This window comes from Populus trichocarpa, chromosome 15, assembly GCF_000002775.5.
Source record: "Populus trichocarpa isolate Nisqually-1 chromosome 15, P.trichocarpa_v4.1, whole genome shotgun sequence".
Classification (NCBI taxonomy): domain Eukaryota; kingdom Viridiplantae; phylum Streptophyta; class Magnoliopsida; order Malpighiales; family Salicaceae; genus Populus; species Populus trichocarpa.
The window spans coordinates 9,532,569-9,553,988 of NC_037299.2; the positions used below are offsets into that span (position 1 = coordinate 9,532,569).

At 35.5% G+C, this 21,420-nt stretch overlaps 3 protein-coding genes across 4 annotated transcripts; 1 reads left to right on the top strand and 2 right to left on the bottom strand.

Moving 5' to 3' along the window:
- The first annotated feature begins 2,843 nt into the window (after positions 1 to 2,843).
- Positions 2,844 to 8,273, top strand: LOC7462537 (coatomer subunit alpha-1). The gene is made up of 4 exons (XM_002321522.4): positions 2,844 to 3,087; positions 3,392 to 3,624; positions 4,129 to 4,623; positions 4,869 to 8,273. The coding sequence occupies exons 2-4, from the start codon at positions 3,417 to 3,419 to the stop codon at positions 7,820 to 7,822; spliced, it is 3,657 nt and encodes a 1,218-aa protein (XP_002321558.3). The 5' UTR covers positions 2,844 to 3,087; positions 3,392 to 3,416; the 3' UTR covers positions 7,823 to 8,273.
- A 2,663-nt stretch (positions 8,274 to 10,936) lies between these two features.
- Positions 10,937 to 15,368, bottom strand: LOC7474868 (formin-like protein 4). The gene is made up of 2 exons (XM_002322107.4): positions 12,776 to 15,368; positions 10,937 to 12,673 (listed from the first exon to the last, which is right to left on the bottom strand). The coding sequence occupies exons 1-2, from the start codon at positions 13,840 to 13,842 to the stop codon at positions 11,353 to 11,355; spliced, it is 2,388 nt and encodes a 795-aa protein (XP_002322143.4). The 5' UTR covers positions 13,843 to 15,368; the 3' UTR covers positions 10,937 to 11,352.
- Positions 15,369 to 15,505: 137 nt separating this feature from the next.
- On the bottom strand, positions 15,506 to 17,778 carry LOC7462538 (two-component response regulator ARR5). Of its 2 annotated transcripts, none has more exons than XM_002322109.4 (5): positions 17,379 to 17,778; positions 17,215 to 17,291; positions 17,040 to 17,117; positions 16,828 to 16,901; positions 15,506 to 16,253 (listed from the first exon to the last, which is right to left on the bottom strand). In XM_002322109.4, exons 1-5 carry the CDS (start codon positions 17,539 to 17,541, stop codon positions 15,971 to 15,973), a joined length of 675 nt encoding a protein of 224 aa, XP_002322145.3. In that variant the 5' UTR covers positions 17,542 to 17,778; the 3' UTR covers positions 15,506 to 15,970. The 2 variants fall into 2 exon arrangements, with proteins under 2 accessions (XP_002322145.3, XP_002322144.2); XM_002322108.4 differs by having other exon boundaries at positions 16,828 to 16,898; positions 17,379 to 17,774.
- Between the last annotated feature and the right edge of the window lie 3,642 nt (positions 17,779 to 21,420).

Genomic DNA, 21,420 nt, shown 5'->3' on the forward strand with positions numbered 1-21,420 from the left:
TACATGATAGTCTCTATCATGTGTTAATAGCATTATTTACTTTTTTATTTTTATTTTTTAGTCAATGAAATTTTTTTATCATAATCATTTGTTTAGAAGGAAAATTAATTGTTTACTATAGATGATTGATTTGAATTTTCAATATATTTGCTAAATAATAATTTAGTATGTAAATAGTTTAAAGAAGCATTTGGGTATTGTTTTGAACATGAGAGATGAAGATAGAAGACAAAATAAATATGTTTTTTTATATATATACTTTCTGTTTTGAAAATATATAAAATTATATTATAGACATATTTATTTTACATTTCTGTTTTTTAGCTAAATATATTTTTATATTTTTTGTATTTATCCATTTTATTCTGGAACACTAACCTAACCAAACATAACCTGGAAGTTGACATATATTGGTCTAGGAAATTTCTTATAGCTTTGGAAAACAAGAAATTATTATTCTTTTGGTATTATTAGAATCACTAAAATGCTAAAATGATTAAGCTATTTAATTTAAATTTTATAAATCTCTTTTTCTTATTTTAAACTCGAATTAGTTATCCAATATTCATACTTCATGGCTATTAAAACCAGTTAAAACTCATCTTGTATAATGTCATTCTTACATATTTATATACAAATTGATCTTTCAAATCTAACTAATAATTTATGCTAAATTTTTTTGTAATAATTTAAATTTTATGATCTTCATAATTTCACTTGTTAATTATGTTATGTTTTGTACGAAATCATAATATTATTTACTATTGTTGTTATTGTTATGCATAGTGTTTATTATTATTACTATTCTTAGGGTATGTTAGGATTGATGATTTCTAGTTGATTTTTCTTTTAGAAAGCTTCTATATTATGTATGTTTGAATCTCACCTTTTTTTTTTTGCATAAAAAAGAGTTATATATATGTTTCCGAAAGAAACTTGTCATTTATAACTGTTAGAATGCCTCTGACTGCTAAAACGGTCGACTGGTTCAAATGACCATATCATTCGGTCGACCGATTCCTACAAAATTCTCAAGTGTTCATCATTGATGAACAACGGTCGACCGGTTCACTTGGTATGCTCAAGCGATCAACCGATTCAGCTTAAAAATTAATTTTGATAGTTTCAAACCTAGTGAAACTTGAATCAATTAAATGTATATCAATCCTATTTATGCATGCAATGTGATGTGTGTGAATTCATTTTAATTTTCTATTGAGTAGGATATATATATTTAACAATATGCATTAAAATGACTCCTTAAGAACTAAGTCTTCAATTGCTTTGCATCTTTAGCTTGTTTATGTCTTTCTTCATTCAATTCCTTATACTAGTTGATGTGATCTTCATATAGACCTGTTTAAACTTAATTTCATCCAAACATATCATTATTCCATTTTCATTTAATTATTATCATCAAAATACATAAAATACATAAAAATATTAATATATGACTTAAGGGTCATCAAAAAGAGAAATGATTAGCTACAAAATGGACGAGGCAAAAAACTACAGCCTAATTTTATAGTACACCCTAGCTTAGATATATTAAAAAGATGTCCTTTTTACATGGGTCACATAGTATATATTTGGATATAGAGGATCAATGAATATGAACTAATCTTAAAGATAAAAGCAATACATTAGATGAAATTAGAGGGTTATTTTAGTTTTTAAATCCTTTATTAAATAAATAAATAGGGTATGTACTCTTTTTTTTTTTGTTACAAATGAGAGTTTTGAATATGAGACCACAACTTTACAAAGAGAGAAAGGGGAGGAACATGGTGATTTTTATGATAATTAAATAAATCCTTTAGTTTTTAAATCCTTTATTAAATAAATAAATAGGGTATGTACTTCTTTTTTTTTTGTTACAAATGAGAGTTTTGAATATGAGACCACAACTTTAGAAAAAGAGAAAGGGGAGGAACATGGTGATTTTTGTGTTAATTGATGGATGAATTTATGTCCACCTTAACTAATTTCACGGGTTTTGAAGTTAATAATTATAAAAATCTCCAGTAGCTCTAAGATTTATAAGACTCGAACTGATGACTTTTAAAAAACAAACATAAAATCTAATTAATTGAGTTAATTTTTTACCATAATTGTTCGTGAAAAGGAGGTTCTGGTAGCGAATGGAATGGTGGTAAGCTTAGGAGAAGAGAAAGGAAAGTAGAAGGGTGTTTTGGGTACCAGATTATGAATACGGTTTTGAAGGATGATGGAGATAAAATTAGTTAAAGTGTGGAGTGAGGAAGAAAAGGTTTGGAAAAATTAGGGAAGATTGAAATTTTTTTTTGCAACTTTATAATTTTAACACTATAAAAGTTCTTTAGTTATTAATTAAAATATAATAATAATTTTATAAATAATTTAATTTTTTATGCACACATAAAGTGTTATAAAATTATATACTATTAAACTATAATTTTTAAATAAACAAAGACAAAATAATTTCTTTTTATTCAACTATAGGAATGTGACAGTAATTTTTCATTATTACTACCACTGTCCATTATTTTTAAGTCAAAGCATATGAATTAACACTACCTAAAGAATAACAGATCCAGACCTGACCACCAACTGACTGTCTTCTCTTTAAATCTTGCTTAATTTACAAGCCTACATTTATTATTTAAAAAAATAAAATGAAAACACACCCCTCAAATTTCTAATCCAACGGCCACAATTCCCATGTCACAAAAGTCACAGCAAACAAGTTCTAATCGGACGGTCAACAGTGCCTTAACATCATAATAAATAACAAAAAATCCACAGAGTTACACTCTTGAAAATTACGGAAATCCCCTCCATATATTCTTCTCTCTAAAATTAACTCACACACGCACTAAACTCCTCGACGAGACCCAGATCTAAAGTTCCATAATAATAAAGAGAGAGCCCCGCTCCCAAAAAAAATAAATAAAAGGAAAGGAAAAGGAAAAAATTTCTCTCCCCCATCTAGCTCTCTTGCTTTCTCTGTTTTTTTTTAAACACAAACAAATTTACAGTCTCACTCAAATTCCAATACTATTTTGTAAATTGCAGATGCGTTTCCGTTTATTTTGATCAGATCTAAAGGTAATATTTCTTTCTAATCCGAACCATTGGATCTAATTTCTCTAGGTTTTTGGATTAGAATTCGATCCCTTAATGTGATCTCTCCGGTTCCCAATCAGATCTAACTTAATTATCTCTCATTTCTTTGTGTTTTAGTGAATCTTAGATTCTTGTAGATCTGTTTTGGTTTGATTTTATGGAACAGTGATGGGATTAGGTTTTTGTTTTTCTTTTCTATTGTTTCAGTGAGTGTGATGATGACAATTGGCGTGTGATTTTTTTGATTGATTGGCTGGTGATTTGTTGTTGTTGTTGATGTGTGTAGTTGTAGTGTTTTTGTTGGATTGAAGATGTTGACCAAGTTTGAGACCAAGAGTAATAGAGTGAAGGGGCTGAGTTTCCACAGTAAGAGACCATGGATCCTTGCTAGCCTTCACAGTGGTGTGATCCAGCTATGGGACTATCGTATGGGCACTCTCATTGATCGCTTTGATGAGCATGATGGCCCTGTTCGTGGTGTTCATTTCCACAAATCTCAGCCTCTTTTTGTATCTGGAGGTACTTGTTTTCCCTCATTTTATGCAATGACATTGTGGTTTTTAAGTGATTCTGGTAACCATTTGTCCTATTAGGTTTGTCTTGTTGGTTTTGGTTGAATTTACAGTAGATCTGCTTGTGATTTGATGGAATGATAGTACTGCCCCCCTCCCGGCAGAAGTAAGATCCAGGTGCTAGATTTAGGATTTTGATTGGATGAAAGATGTAATTCTTATGTGCTGATAGAATATAATGTTGGATTTTAGATTCAGAAAATTGTGTTATCACTCTTCTTAAGTGGGCATTGATATTTATATTAATGTTTTCCTTCATCTTCCCTACCCAACCTCACAATGATATATGTTGATTTTATTTGAATGGGGGTAGATATCATAGTCTTAAAACCTATCATCAGACATTCAAGTAGGATCAACGCCCAGTCCTGGTTACAATGACAAAGAGACATTGCTGTGCTTTCCTTTGCTTTTTAAAAAAGGATGCTTATGTCTGTAAATTGATGGCCAGGTGATGATTACAAGATTAAAGTCTGGAACTACAAATTGCATAGGTGTCTGTTTACGCTCCTTGGACATCTTGATTACATTCGCACTGTGCAGTTTCATCATGAATACCCATGGATTGTGAGTGCTAGTGATGATCAGACCATCCGCATTTGGAACTGGCAGTCTCGTACTTGCATTTCTGTGTTGACAGGACACAATCATTATGTGATGTGTGCCTCATTCCACCCTAAAGAAGACCTTGTTGTGTCGGCTTCTCTAGATCAGACTGTTCGTGTTTGGGATATTGGTGCTCTGAGAAAAAAGACGGTGTCCCCTGCTGATGACATCATGAGGTTGACTCAGATGAACAGTGACCTTTTTGGTGGTGTTGATGCAGTTGTTAAGTATGTTTTGGAAGGCCATGACCGAGGTGTCAACTGGGCTGCATTCCACCCTACACTTCCTTTGATTGTTTCAGGAGCAGATGATCGCCAAGTGAAGTTGTGGCGCATGAATGGTAAGTCATTAACTACCTGTTATTGATTTTTGGCTCGCATTGATATTTATCATCAATGAAATGGTTATTAAGCATCTATGTCAAACTACTTTGTAGTTCTCTTGCTGTCTTTGGGTTGAGGATTTGTAGTTATATTTTATTTTTGAGAGCTGAAATTTTGACCCCCTGGCATCCCCTATTCTTTGTGTGCATTTGTTGCCTGGGATAATTCATCATATGAAGTTTTTTGTTTGTTTTGTTTTCAGACACAAAGGCCTGGGAAGTGGACACATTAAGAGGACACATGAACAATGTGTCATGTGTTATGTTCCATGCCAAACAAGATATAATTGTATCTAATTCAGAGGATAAAAGCATTCGTGTCTGGGATGTAACTAAACGAACTGGAGTCCAAACTTTCCGCCGAGAGCATGACCGATTCTGGATCCTTGCATCCCATCCTGAGATGAATCTTCTGGCTGCAGGTCACGACAGTGGCATGATTGTCTTTAAGTTAGAGAGAGAAAGGCCTGCTTTTGCTGTGAGTGGTGATTCTTTGTTCTATGCCAAAGATCGCTTTTTACGATTTTTTGAGTTTTCAACTCAAAGAGATACACAAGTAATTCCCATTCGACGACCTGGTACTACAAGCCTGAATCAAAGTCCAAGAACTCTTTCGTACAGTCCTACAGAAAATGCTGTCCTTATCTGTTCGGATGTGGATGGAGGATCTTACGAGCTGTACGTCATCCCTAGAGACAGCATTGCTAGGGGTGATGCTGTGCCAGAGGCAAAGAGAGGTGTTGGTGGATCTGCTGTCTTTGTAGCTCGGAATAGGTTTGCTGTGCTTGACAAGAGCAGCAATCAAGTATTAGTTAAGAACCTCAAGAATGAAGTTGTCAAAAAGAGCAGTCTTCCCATCTCTGCAGATGCTATATTCTATGCTGGCACAGGTAACTTGCTTTGCAGGACAGAGGATAGGGTGGTCATATTTGATCTCCAGCAGAGGCTTGTTCTTGGGGAGCTGCAGACACCTTTTATCAAGTATGTTATTTGGTCCAATGACATGGAAAGTGTTGCCTTGCTAAGCAAACATGCCATTATCATTGCTAGCAAGAAGCTTGTGCACCAGTGCACTCTCCACGAAACAATTCGTGTAAAGAGTGGAGCCTGGGATGATAATGGTGTTTTCATTTACACGACTTTGAATCATATCAAATACTGCCTGCCCAATGGAGATAGTGGCATTATCAGAACCCTCAATGTCCCCATATATATTACTAAGATTTCTGGAAATACTATCTTTTGCTTGGATCGGGATGGGAAGAATAAGGCTATTGTTATTGATGCAACAGAATACATCTTCAAACTATCTCTGCTGAAGAAGAAATATGAAAATGTTATGAGCATGATAAGGAACTCCCAGCTTTGTGGTCAGGCAATGATTGCTTATTTGCAACAGAAGGGGTTCCCAGAAGTCGCTCTGCATTTTGTGAAAGATGAGAGAACTAGGTTTAATTTGGCTTTAGAGAGTGGAAATATTCAGATTGCTGTTGCTTCAGCAAAGGAAATTGATGAGAAAGACCACTGGTATAGGTTGGGGGTTGAAGCTCTTCGCCAAGGGAATGCAGGTATAGTTGAATATGCCTACCAGAGGACAAAAAATTTTGAGAGGTTATCTTTCCTTTATCTCGTAACTGGGAATTTGGAAAAGCTCTCTAAGATGCTTAGAATTGCTGAAGTTAAAAATGATGTCATGGGTCAGTTTCACAATGCCTTGTATTTGGGTGATGTCAGAGAACGTGTTAAGATCCTGGAGAATGCTGGCCATTTGCCACTTGCTTATGCCACAGCTAAGGTCCATGGCCTAGAGGATGTTGTGGAACGTCTAGCAGCTGAGTTGGGAGATGATATTCCGTCTTTGCCAGAGGGCAAAACACCATCCCTTCTGATGCCTCCAGCCCCTATTATGTGCGGTGGTGATTGGCCACTTCTGAGAGTTATGAAAGGTATATTTGAAGGTGGGCTGGATAATATGGGCAGAGGTGGTGCTGATGAGGACGAAGAAGCTGCTGATGGTGACTGGGGTGAGGAACTGGACATGGTTGATGTGGATGGTTTGCAAAATGGGGATGTCTCAGCAATTTTGGAGGATGGGGAAGCAGCTGAAGAAAATGAAGAGGAGGGAGGATGGGACCTTGAAGATCTGGAGCTACCTCCCGAGGCAGACACACCAAGGGCTTCTGTCAGTGCCCGCTCATCAGTTTTTGTGGCTCCAACTCCTGGTATGCCTGTAAGTCAGATTTGGATTCAGAGATCTTCACTCGCTGCTGAACATGCCGCAGCTGGCAATTTTGATACGGCTATGCGACTACTCAACAGACAACTTGGAATTAAAAACTTTGTCCCATTAAAGTCCATGTTTCTTGATCTTTACTCAGGCAGCCATACCTATCTTCGTGCATTTTCATCTACCCCAGTGATATCACTGGCTGTTGAACGGGGATGGAATGAGTCTGCTAGCCCTAATGTTAGGGGTCCTCCAGCTCTGGTGTTCAATTTCTCTCAGTTGGAAGAGAAGCTTAAGGCTGGTTACAAGGCCACGACAACTGGGAAATTTACTGAGGCACTTAGACTCTTCCTTGGCATTCTTCACACAATTCCTCTGATTGTTGTTGATTCGAGGAGGGAAGTTGATGAAGTCAAGGAGTTGATTATTATAGTCAAAGAGTATGTTTTGGGTCTCCAAATGGAGCTTAAGAGGAGGGAGATGAAAGACAATCCAGTGCGCCAACAAGAGCTTGCTGCGTACTTCACCCACTGCAACCTTCAAGCTCCTCACTTAAGGCTTGCTCTTCAAAATGCAATGACTGTTTGCTTCAAGAATAAGAACCTTGCTACAGCAGCTAACTTTGCCAGGCGGCTACTGGAGACAAACCCCCCGAATGAGAACCAGGCAAGGGCTGCCAGGCAAGTATTGGCAGCTGCAGAGAGGAGCATGACGGATGCCGCTCAGCTGAACTATGATTTCAGAAATCCATTTGTGGTATGTGGTGCAACCTATGTTCCAATTTACCGAGGACAAAAGGACGTCTCTTGTCCATATTGTGGTTCCCGATTTGTACCAAGCCAGGAAGGGCAGCTGTGTACTGTGTGTGATCTTGCAGTAGCTGGGGCAGATGCTTCAGGGTTGCTCTGTTCCCCTTCCCAGATACGATGATCAAGAAGTTGAACATGGAGCATTTTTTTCAATCATTTTTCACCTCATCCTACTGGCAGCAGGAAACATTCTCTCTCTTTGTTTCATGTTCCAGGTAAAAAGGTAAGGGATACTGTAGAAGAGTTTAAGCTTCCAATGATTTGCTTGTGCTGCCTACTTTTTTTTCTGCTTGTTTTCCTTTGTTTAGTTGATTATGATTTCAATATAATAAACAACTTGAGAATTTTGACTTGGGCTATTCTTGTTATTTGTTCATAGACAAGAATAGTCAAGGGCCCTTTGTTAAATTAGATGATATATCCTCTTATAGGCAGGACAAATTACATGTCAGTGTATGCAGATTTCATTTGGCAAATTTGCTTATTTCTATTTTGTTGAATTTGGTTTTGGCGGTACGACGTGCTGGTCGAAACGTGTATCTATCTATCCGGCAACATGTTATCTTCGATCATATTTGCTGTATCTTCCTTAACCTACTTTCTGCGGATTTTTTGCCAAAACTTTGCATGGTGCTGTGTTGTTTGTGTAAATAGTTTCATCAGTGGATTGGAAGGAGGGAGGAGATGATTGACCAATCACCATGGAGGCATAGTTGGAACCTTGTTTTTAAACAAACCATCTCACAATATAGTTCTACTCTTTTGTGAGGCGCTTTTGAAAAGCCTGCTAGGACTAAGAGAACGAGGATTTCATCAGTGTATATTTTCCGCTAGTTGTGGAATAATATCGTACTGTGGTGTGAGCAGCTTCTGCTTCGGTAGTTTGCTGTGATCAATACAAAAAGGTGCACGCTCATTGAGGAGGTAATTAACCATTCTGCTCAAGGTTAGCATGTGAACAATATTATTTTGATCTGGATTAGTAAATAGCAAGACGAAAAATAAAAGGACTGGGAACCTCACCTCCTTTCGCTTGATTGACACCTGTGTAGCCCTAAAATGAAAGGACACTACCCTAAAATGCACAAGTTTAGGTCTTGATTGACACCTGTTTAGCCCTCCCTTCGATTCTTCTCTGGTCAATGTTATGTCTAAATAACTAGGAGCAAAAACGATATTATTATTAGTAACATACACCAGCTTCCAACCCTCACGCTGTAGCAAGTTTTCCTACTTTTTAGCAAACAATGAAAGAAGTTCAAAATCAAGAACCTACCAGCAAACATATCCTGGCATTAAGGGACTAAAATGAAATGTTCAAATATTATAGGGACCTATGTGACAAGAATCTCACAAAGCTTGTCAATTTACAAATACACCAAAAGGATCCTCCAAAGTCCGCCGATTTACAAATATACCAGCTCACATTAATGTGCCTTGTGTCTCATAAGATAGGCAATACATCAATTATAAATCCAAACTCGCTACTACATGTTAAGCATATGGACGCACCTAACCATATTCATCTATGGGTAAACAATCTTTTCTCTCATGAACTCCACTTTTAAAAGCATTTTTCAGTTTGTATCTGTAGTTGAAAGAGTTTTTTTTGTAAAAAAATAAAAAAAAATGGATTGTTTTGATATACTAATATATTAAAAATAAATTTTAAAAAATAAAAAAAATATTATTTTAATGTATTACTGTAACTCCCGCACGAGACACCTCACAGCTTCTGTTCCTTCTTTTTTCTTTCTATTTTCACTGTAATAATCCCTCTCTCAGTTAATCAATCATAATGAGTCGTCATGGATTGAACCCATCATCCTCCCCCTTTCAGTCCATGCACGTAAAATCACAATTTATCGTTTAGAGTTCATGCCAATCACAATTTTATAATCAAGGCTCAAGCTCAGCTTATTTAAAACTTGCTAGGTTCATGCTTGGCTCGTTTAAATTGCTTAAAGAGCATATAAAACTTAATTTCACATGTTTATGGTTGATAAAGATCAATCCTTATTCCTTAAAATATAACAAATTGAACATGGTAATATATATATATATATATATATATATAAAAACAAAAATAAATAGAAAACTTGTTTATTTACGGTTATGATTGATTTGACCTTACAAGACATTACCAGGAAAGAACTTATTCTTAACCTAATGATATGAGTATAAAGAGAAGAAACCATATTAGCAGAGGTAGAACTTTCACTCATTTCAATTTTAAAATTAAACATCCCATCATAAGCACAGATTTTTTTTTCAAAAATAAACCTTTATTTGAAAGTATATATTGATCAAACTCAATAACTTGTTTAAGACTACCCTTACTTGAAAGAAAATCATAAACTAAATTTTTGGGAGTTTTAAGAACATCTCCAACCCCAAACTATTTAGTAGTGTGTGAATCACCAAGCATGATCTTCTTTTTTTCCGACCAAAGATGGTATACATCTTGAATAAGGTTTTATCATAGGAGACATGTTGAGTAGCTTTTGAATAAATCCATCTAAGCCTTTGAGAATATTAATCTTAGAAATCATAGCCACAAGTGGCTCCTTGGTAATGTTAGCTTCAGCAACAAGTCTGTGTTCTTGGAAACTTCAAGTTCTAGCACCATGCCTAGATTTATCATAAGCAAAGCAAGCATAATTATTTTTAATTAATAAGTGTGGTTGTCATTATTTGATGGTGGGTTTGGAAATGGTCCCATTATTTCTTGCTTGCTTGGAGTAAAAATGATTTCCATAAGGCTTTTCTTAAAAAAAAAAAAAAATTACTTGGCTTAAAATGACCATTAAACTTTCCTTTGGTTTTTGGTGTGTGAAAGGAGTTTTGATTAGTATTAAGTTCAATGACTTTATCTTGGTTTTTTGCTTTCTCTTCTACTCTTAGAGAGTGATCAGAGTATCAATGGAAAGTTATTGCAGTAGACTGTAGAATTTTCCTGGGATCGTATTAAACATTGCACCCGCTGGAAAGAATCTCTAGATCCGCCCCTGCCATTGTCACCGCCACTCAAGTTCTGCTTCAATGAATTTCTTTCTATAATTGATTTATTTTACAGGTTGTTTGCTTTAAATTTGAAGCTTTTTAGAACGTGGGTTTTGATTGAACTTCTTACATTTCTTTCTATTTTACTCATTGATTGCTACTTTATCCTCCATCCTTGCTGCATGTAGCTGAACTAAATTTTATGTCCCTTATTTTTTCTTTTGCAAGAAAATTGCTTTAGGTAACACGACCATTTATATGATCATAATCAACACAGAGCACACAAAGTTTAGAAGAACGTAGTTGAGCTGGAAATTTGAAGAACAATTACTAAGAAATATATTTTTGTGCCTATTTGCGTTTATAGGTCAGCAAATGCCACGTTCGGAGGTTTTTATTGCTTGCTCTGCTGTCCATTTGGCTTTTTCTCTCGGTTTCTTGTCTCACGGGGCTAAGATTTTCGTGTTGTGTTGATCGCTTTTCTTCTTTTTCTTTCTCTCTCCGGCAGAGTAACCCTTTCAGTCTCAGACAGCTGTACCTATGCAGTAAAAGCTTGGTGAATATCATGTTTTTGTACTTCTGTTTCCGTGGGAGCCAACTCCTTGATTTAACTGAATGTAATGTTCTGATGTGAACAAATCCTGTTGTTCAGAAACCATCATCTGATTCACTCCAAGATGTTGCCCTTGACATATCTGACATAGGATGTAAACGGAAGTCTGGAAATCTCACTGGATTACTTGATGGAGGTGAAGGTGGTGATGATGATCCTGCTCTTGCTGCCACATTTTTCTTCTGCACCTTCTGGGATATGTCTACACTGACTCGATCAACCATGTCAAGAAAATCTTTCACTATAACAAACAGTTGAAGCAGATTTGCTTCTTTCTGTTTTGATGCTCCTGCTTGGTAATACTCTGTTGTTCTCTTAACAACCTCCATAATCCTTTTTTGCTCATCTCTGACCACCTTAAGCTCCTCTTCGCAATCCTCCAAGAATCCTTTCATTTGCATCAAAAACCCACCAGCCTCACTATTGCCAAAGTTTACCACGAGTTGCTGAGTTTCTGTGACACGAGCTGTGAGAGAGGAGCATGTGTTGACGAAACTGTCAAATTCTATTGCGGCTGCTCTTTTAACGTTGGAGAATTCAGCAATCATGTCCCTCAATGCTGGTAGTCCCAACAACAGGTACTCTTTGTTTCTCTCTTCCGTCAATGTGTCTGAATTCAAATCACTGTTTATCCTTCTTTGACTGTCACTTCTTTCCATACTATGGTTCCGATTAAGTACACGACGTCTACCTTCTGATCGAACTACTTGTTCTACAACAAAGTGAAGTAGAGTAGTCTTCCCGTCTGTGCTTTTAACATCGGAAAGCTTTCTAAGAGCAGTAAGGTTGAAACCTTGTGCATTGCCTCTGGATGTTCCAGCATTCATCCTGTTGCCAGCCTTGAGAATGGCTTCAAGAAGTTTTAAGAAGAGGCCACGGGTTCGTAGCTCTTTGCACCCCGATTCAAGTGTTTGTAAGGACTCCTTTAGATGAAGAATTTCTGAATCATAATTTGATCTGAAAAGCATTGCATTGATACGGATGAATGCCGAAGGAATAGCCTTCAGGATGTGGTGAAGGAAAGATTCAGCATCTGCAAGTTTAGATGGGTTGCCCCTGTATTGGGTGATTTTGACTGCTTCTTCTTGAGTCGGGGAAATTCTGGTAAGCTTTTCGAGGACATCTGTATTAAGTCCATGACCCTCGAGAAGAGCATCAAGAATTTCTTTGCGAGAAATTGCTAAAGATTTTAGTACAATTGCTGTGTTTTGAGACTTCCTTGGTTCAAGGATGAAAACTTGAGTAGCTGGGGTAGGGTTGGAGCTGCTTCTACTTGATGAAACTTCATTTCTGAGAAGGATTTTGTTATTGGCAGTTGTATATCCAAACAATGTTTCTATTAGGTCGTCATCAAATCTGACAGAAAAATGGGAAAATGATGGATCAGAGAAATATCAACCTAAGAAATGCAATGTGCTCCGAAAAGAAAAACTAATATTTTAAAATTCAGAGGGAAACCTGAGAGAGCCATTATTAATCTCATCCCAAACCACTGAATGATCAACATCGGCTGTTACTTTATCCCAGTGCAGTGGCTTTAGTTTTGTATGCCCACTGCTAGTCCCTCTCAAGCTTCCCTCTGTTGGAGCCCATTCCCTGCTCTTGCTATTTAATTTCCCTCTTGGAACTGGTGGAGGTTTCAGTAATGAGATTAAACCGCCTATTTTAGGTGGTGGGGGTGGTGATGCAGGATTTTTCTTTGTTATAAGTGGTGGTTTTGTTGATGTAGGCGGAGGCGGAGGCGGAGGCGGAGGAGGCGGTGGTGGATGAGGAGGAGGCGGCGGCGGCGGCGGAGGTGGTGGTGGGATTTTCTTTCTTGGAGGGGATTGTAGAGGAGGTAATTTTGGACTTTCCATTTCTGTAACTGATGCTGTAGGTTCTCCATTTCGCAAAACTGGTTCTGTTACTTTCCCATGACCAATTCCATAAGATGAAAGCAAAACTTCCTGTGGCTCATACTTTTTTAATTGCTCTACTATCACATCCACCCTCTTTTCTTCCCCTTCTTCTTCATAGCTAGGGTTCAGCGTAACCTTTGAGAAAGTGTTTTTGGGTTTCCTGTCAAAACTTTTTACATAAAGCAAACCCTGCCCATTTTCATCGAAGGTAAACTTTTTCACTTTTCTGCTAACTTTTTTGAGCTCGTCACTAGTTGCCATAACTTTTTCCCGCTTTTTGGCAAATTTCAAGTAGATAAAGAAGAAGATCACAGCAATGGCCAGAGTGATTGCAGCTGTGACAACAATGGCTGCCACAACTTTTCCATTTGACGATGAGGACTCCTCCATTGCCTGTTTCCGGGCAGGAGGTCCCAAGAGTTGAGGCATCAGTCTCTCCCTATCATGATCGGGAGAGACTGCTTCATAACTTGCAGATCTTATCATTGAACTTGCAGGTGAAGAATCAAATGCAGGAGAAATTTCTGTCTTCTGTGAGGAGTTTTGTTTACAATAAGAATGAGAAAGGGGAGGGGAGAAAAACAGTAAGAAAATGAGACATGGATGGAACCGCGGCTGGACCATCATTCCGACGTGAACCAGGGACAAGGATGCAGAGAAAGGGAGAGAATCTTGGTTGTTTTAGTTCATTGTGGCTATCAGCGGCTTTTGAGCAATTTCCTGTCTTCTGCATTGTGTTATTTCTGACAGCTTCAATGAAGGTAGTTGTTGTTAGCAGCTTTGTTTACTCATCCTGGGTTTGTCTTATTATATGTACTTAACTGCCCTTGTCCTGATGATGAAATTGTTTATGTGCAAACAATGGCTCTTGTTCTAAGGTCGCATGATTTTGTTGTGAATAAGGCTGGCTTGACATTTTAGCCGTCCTGCATGAGTTCCATTGTGATCAACGATGATGATGAAGTCATGCTAGTGCCAAATGGAGTCTTGTATCTTGACATAACAATGTCACTTGTATTGGCATTTTGTTGCTATATCCTTGAGCTGCTTTTGTTATCGAGACGCGCTACTTTCTTTGCAAAAAATAGAAAATGTTGAGCTCGGATGCAAGGTCTCTAATGGCAATATTTTAAGATTAAAATAGTTGCAGGGTTTGCATTGTCCTGTGCATTAACAAAAAAAAATGGTAATTAAGAAAAACATTAATTTGCAAGGCACCCACCTGCCAAAGAAAACTAGGGCAAACAAAAGACATTTCTGTATTGGAAGGAGCACGTTTCTAAGCCAGCACAAGCTGCCTCGGAGCCAGATGGGACTGTCTCTCATTCACTTGTCTTGGGACCCCCTTTGTACGCATGTTACATGTCCAAGCCAACACAAGCTGCACAATCCCAAGGAGGCCTTAATTCTGGTAGAGGGACAAGACATTAAGAATGGCAGGCTGGTCGGTAACTGAGGCCTACCATCCAGTTCATGGTTTGCGGGATGATTTGAAAGCTTTGCACCCTTTTCTTGGACGATGGATGGTCGCGTTCTTATGATCGTTTGGTAGCTGAAATAAATTAAAAGAGATAGCAAATTGATATACTCTGCAATGAATGAAACCAAACCTGTTAATCCTTGTAGCAATATATTTATTAAATTTCAAGGTTGAAGGCGTGTGTGTGGGCTCGCGAGAGTGAAAACAAAGTCTTCAATGCTGCCAGATTTGTCGAATCATAGTGGGCACCTAGCATAGTTAAGAGACTGGACATTCAAGTAGCTGGGGAACTCCGTCCAAATTAGATAAGAGTGTGTGGACCATGGTTGTTTTGGTCTTCTTTGGGGACTGAAGCCTCTGTCACATAGCTGTATGATAAAAAAGTGAAACCTTCCGGTGCGTAGAAAGTTTCCCAAGAGATGCAAAAAAGGGTGTAGAAACAACCGACAAGAATTTGAGTGGGACTAGGCTAGATAGTGTTGGATCAAGCTATTGGTTGTATTGCTCCATCCAAGAGTATAATAGTAGCCCCTTTTCTTTAATGGTTTCTGAAGGCATTAGCAACTTGCCTTGCCTAGACTTTTGACATGCAAGCTCGATCAAGACTGGTTAATCCAGCAGAAATCTTAAAAAATGAGAAAGTAGAGACGGGTTTCGGCTTCATCGCCCATGCTTATATCGGGAACATATGCTATCTCCTTAAATTATAATACACGAACTCGTTGTTTTACCAGGCCTAGCAGAAGGAGAGACAACAGACGATAATTGGCAGACACAGAAGGAGCAAGAGATAACCAGGCAACGCAAACATTTGAAGAGTTGTGATTTAAACGATCCCAACGAGATTTCATCTTTCCATACAATTAATCATAACAAATATGTGCTTAAGTGTTTATTAATGTGTAGGCCTATCAGAAAGCAAGCCCGAGCATTGATGAAGACCAAAATTAGTAAAACAACGGCACCCATTCAGATGGCCAGGCTACAATAATCGATTGCACGATTGTGGTGCAATCCCTCTAGCAATAGCAATTTCACACAAAATGCCATCTTCTAAAGAATATCAACAAAAGAATTTCTTAATGTGTTCTTCAAATCCCTTTCACGGTTTCCCTACACTTGCTTCTTCATGTGCTAATCAATTCTTCATGTCAGGTTAAGTCAGCCAAGTATGAGCAAAACATGGGAAAGTGATCTCCTGTCCGAAGCAGGGTGTGCTATTGAGTATAAGCAAGACCTAACAAAATTGCCACTCCAATCCATGTGACTGCAGAATTAGTCTCTGGTTAGCAATTTAGGCCTCTTTGACAAACTCAAAGTAGAAAATGGTGATGAAGACTGAAGTTCGGACGGCAGAAAATCAAAAGCAGGGGACGAGGATGATTGTACAAGCTGTGGTTGTGATAATGAATAGAAACAATCTTCCCTTCCTCTCTTCCTAACACTTCTCCTTTTCTTTTGCTCTCCATCGCCTCCCATTATAACATCTTTAATTCGTTTCACATCTGACAATTTCACTGGCTTAAGTATGTATTCTTCTGCCCCTTCTTCTAAACACCTGAGCCATTTAATAATAAGCAGTTAGCATCAATGTTCATTTCTGATACAATCTTGATAAAACAAAAAAAAAAAAAGGAAAAGAAAATCTCATCGCAGAGATCAACTTGTCGAGCAAGCTCACCCCATATACAATTTTGATATTCTATAATTCAAAATGCATGGAACTGGTCTCTGGTTGAAAACAGAGACATCTTAAAAAAATACAGGCAGACTGAAAATATTATCAGATTTTGATACACCAAAATATGCTGCTGATAAACAATGAATCAGAGAATTTAACAGCGCTTAAGTAATCAGTAATTACATCAAATTAGCCCTTCATTTCCACAGAATTATACTTGGGCAGAGTTGTACAAAGAACTGTATCCTACTCGACACGGATCGAAATCTAAGATATTCGTCCAGACTTGCTCTTCGAATTGTTAGTTATCATAATATTTAACAAATTTATTTCCTTTTCTAACTCAAAGTTCATCAATTGACAGAGAACTCCAAAACATTAAACAAGATGAAAAATTCATCTTTCCACCCAACCCACAGAAAAAGAAAGATTAAGCCAGAGAGGAGGATACCTATCAATACGAGCCAAGATGTTCTCAGATGACATGATCACTACAGGAATCTCTCTGAAAGCTGATGATTCCTGCTAAAAAAACAAATTTCCAAAACCCCATCAACATACAATTCAATAAATTAATTTTCATTTCTCATCTTATGCATTCTAGCAACAAAATAAAGATTGAACAAAAAAGGTATGTGAAGAAAGTAAGAGGATCGCACGGACCTTAATCTTTTTAAGCAGCTCATATCCTGTCATCCCCGGCATGGAGTAATCGGTCATGATGAGATTGATTTTCAAATCCTATAATCACAACGATTAAGCAATAATAAACCGTCAGCACCACTTAATTTCTCAGCAAAGAAACAGAGATCCAATAAAGTTACTCTTTTTTCCTTACATTGAACCCAACAGAGCTCTTCTCTCCATCCAATCCAAGATACTGCAAAGCTCTACTCCCACTCTCTACAACAGTCACTGCAAATATCCAAAAATCCCAATCAGTTTCAAAAACACAAAAAACAAAGACCATTAATTAAAACCTCAAAATAAAAAAAGGATCACCTTTACAAGATGATATCTTAAGCAACCTCTCTATAACCTTCCTGTCTACAAAGCTATCATCTACAGCAAGAACATGCAACTCCTCTGAACCAGAAACAGACCCTTTAGAAAATCCAACTTCTTCCGTCAAACTTCTCCTTAAGATCTCGCCGGCCGTTGCCATATCACCAGAAAATATATGTGTGTGTGTGTGGCGTATCTTTTGACGGGGTCTTTGGTTGGTAATGGCTTTCTTGCAATGCAGAACTACTATATGTCAAAGTTTAAAAGTAGTGAGGTTTCAAAGTTTGTGGGTGGATTTATATGAAAATGAAAAGGGGGAAGATTTGAGGGAGATATTGCCATGTTCCCCTCTTTCTTTAAAGCAGAAAATGTTCGTGAGATTCTGAAGATTTCATTTCTTGAGATCTTAGCAAATCTTAAAGTAGCCCCACTTCGTCTCTTGTCCTGTCATACGTTCATGGATACTATGGTCTCTCTTAGATTTTCACTCTCCACTACAAGACAAAAGCAAAAGTGCCAAACAGCGTTATTATGTCCTTTCTTTTTCTTTTCTTTTCTTTTCTTTTTTTCAATTTTGAATAATAGAGTATATTATTCTTTTCAAATTTTTTTCCTAATCTTTCAAGATTTTATCCGCACAATTTTAGAATCACATCATATGATTTTACTAAAAAGAATTTCTCCTGAATATTTTTTTTTTATACAATTCAATTTTTATCTTTTTTATTAATTTTAAAACAAGTGATTTGACGAAGAGTATAAAATATCTTGGGCCTTTCAATCAGAATTTTTAAAAATTTTAAATTATTTTATTACTTCAAATTAATTTATTTTAGTGTTTTTGAATCATTTCAACGTGATAATATTAAAAAATATATTTTTTAAAATAAAAAATATATTATTTTAATATATTTTTAAATAAAAAAAATATTTTAAAAAACAATCCTACTACTATCTCAAATAAGGATAATCATTTTCGGTTCGGTTTAGTTTTTATCAAAAAAAAATAACCAAACCGATTTTTTTTGCAAAAAAAACGAAACCGGTTCAAACCGACCGGTTTCGGTTCTGTTCGGTTTTTTGACAAAAACCAGTTCTAACCGGTTTGACTCGGTTTTTTCGTTTTAGCTCGATTTTGACTCGGTTTTTTCCGGTTTGGCTAACTATATGCTCATTAAAAGCATACAAAGAAGATTTTATACAAGATAAATTATAATTAGGCTTGAAACTATAATACTATAGAAAGGAAAACTTTTATTTTTCAGTAATCCAAAGCTATCTTCAAAAATCTTTCTCTCGCTATTCACCTTTACTTGAACAATAATGATGGAAATGGGATGGACTATACCTCCCCGTCCTCGCCCTATATTGATAGAGACAAGTAATTTTGTCATCCTTGCGAAAACAATCTCGATTACAAGCTGTTTATATAAAAAAAAATCATTCACATGTCATGTGATTAAGAACAATAATTGTTAATTATTATTTTTTAAGCAAAACAATTAAGAAATTTGAAGTCGGTCATTCACCACTAAAGAAGGGTAAAGCCGATCGTCAATCAAGAAGATTATTAGAATTTAATAATCGATTGGTCATGTTCCATGTAGAATAGAAATATTTAGCAAGATAACTAATGGATATTATAGATTAATATAAATACATTTGATTATCAAAAGGATATGTATAAAGAAGTATAAATTATATAAAAATTAAGATTATATAGCCCATATCAATTATAGATAGTTTAAATAGGATTACAATTTTATGTTTACATAAAATTTGTCTCTATAATAATATAAATAGATCATTCAACAACGTAAAATTAATAATCAGCCCCGTAAACATAATTTATTTGCACTTTCTACTATTTATTTATTTATTTTGATTATTGCAGCTTATTTGTTTTACTTACAAGCCTTTTTTATTGCTTTCATTTTCTTTTATGTTCTTTTGTAGTTTGTTTTTTAGCGTTATCTTTTTCCTTCTTAACCAATTAGAAATCAAGTTAAGAATTAACATTTCATTTGACTAGTGAGGCTACTATATGCCTCTACTCATAACTCAGATTAAAATTATAGTTTTTTCTGGTTGGAAGAAAAAAAATGAGTAAAAAATTATATATTAATAAATAATCGATCGACAAGTTAATGATGATTGGTTATTTGGTTGTCTATTATATAAATAGAGTGGCACGCCCGATGGGATAAGTTTTAGATTAGTCATTATGCCTGGAAAATAAATTGGAAAAAATATAGTCATAATAACTTATTTTTAGTCAATCCACACAATTGATAGATGCCATTCTCTAGACATAAAGAGTCGATAAACAATTCACCAACACAGTTATCAATGGAATAACATGCAATAAACATGTCACATGATGAATGTTCACCATCTAATTCCCTACAATAGCAAAAGACTATTCTTGAAAAAACAATCTTAGTGTCCTCACGCATCTGAGCACCTATTATCGATCAGCAAACAAGGAAAAAAACTAATAGGGTTAAGTTAGCCCAATACTTGAAAGAGATAGGGTTAGAGTTGGATGTACAACTAGATCCATATACAATCATTCATATAATCATTTATATTTTGAATGGATTGATAGGCTATATATAATCCTTACATGAATCAAGATGGTTGAGTTTAAATAGTTTCTATAAAATATAACAAATTAATAGGGGAACACATCACCAAGTTCCTTGATCAATATGGTGATGGTGTTGTCAATTCCTTTGTAAAACTAAGACTATTTGGTTCACCATTAACCAAAATTGTATTTTATTGGTTCTTTGTACTTCTTATTAACTTCATCAATAGTTAATAAAAGATGGAAGCTCATTTTCATGAGTACTTTTATATAATAAAACTAAAAGTAACATTGATTGACTTGGCTAGAAGATTATGAAAAACATTTTATGTGAAATATATAGGTGCCTCACTTATCATATAATTTTATCTAAAAGAAAATACTTGAAGGCCAAGGCTGAACAAATTAGCACTTAACAAAAATTCAAGACCTTTAGGTGTAAAAAGCCTTATGACAATGAATTTTATAAACATCAACCATAATAGAAGTCACCAAACTCAGTGATGAAAATGAAAAATTGATCAAAAATCATCAGCATCTTTTTAACCTTGATAAAAGATGAAATCATGTCTTTATAACAAAATAAATAGGACATTCAACAATTTAAATGATGGTCAACCCTATATACATAATTTATTCATATTTTTCCATAATATATTGCTTCTGTTTTTTTTTCTTATCATGATTTATTTCTTTTATTTACAAGCTTTATTTTATTGCTTTTATTCTTTTATGTTCTTCTCTAGTTTGTGTTTTTGGCGTTATCTTTTTTTCCTTCTTAAAGATCAAGTTAAGAACTTGTTTAATTAGTGAGATTGTTACATGACTCCGTTTAAAATTAAATTTCTAATTGTAGTTTCTCCTTGTTGGAATGAAGAAACAAAAAAACATATAATATATTGATCAAGAAATCAACAATCGATCAACAGGTTGACAATAATTAATCATCATATTATCTTTTAAAGACATCAAAATCTTGAATAAATCTTTACCTCAAGGTGATAAATCCACCAAGAGGATACACAAATAACAAAGAAAAGAACTTCAAAAGGGAGTAAAATCACCAAATAAATTGGATCGAGAAGACATCAAATCTAATGGTATAACCACTATAATTAGTATTAGTTAAAAGAAAGAAGGTTTTTAGGATAAAGAGAAAATGATTACTAGTATGAGAAAGCAAAAATATTTCTATTTTTATTCTAATTAATTAAGATAAATGTATGGATTACATCTTTGGGGATTTGACAAGTTATAAGTATAAAACCTAGAAATGATTATTTTACAACTGATAAAAATAATGAGTTAAAAGTGATTAGTTTTATGATGAAATTTTAGGTTTTATATTTATATCATTTCGGTTTCAGTTTTTTCACATTCTCTTATTATTAGAGAATAATTTAAATTATATCTTGAGACCTCACCTAACAGTTTAAGCTTTTGGGTTGA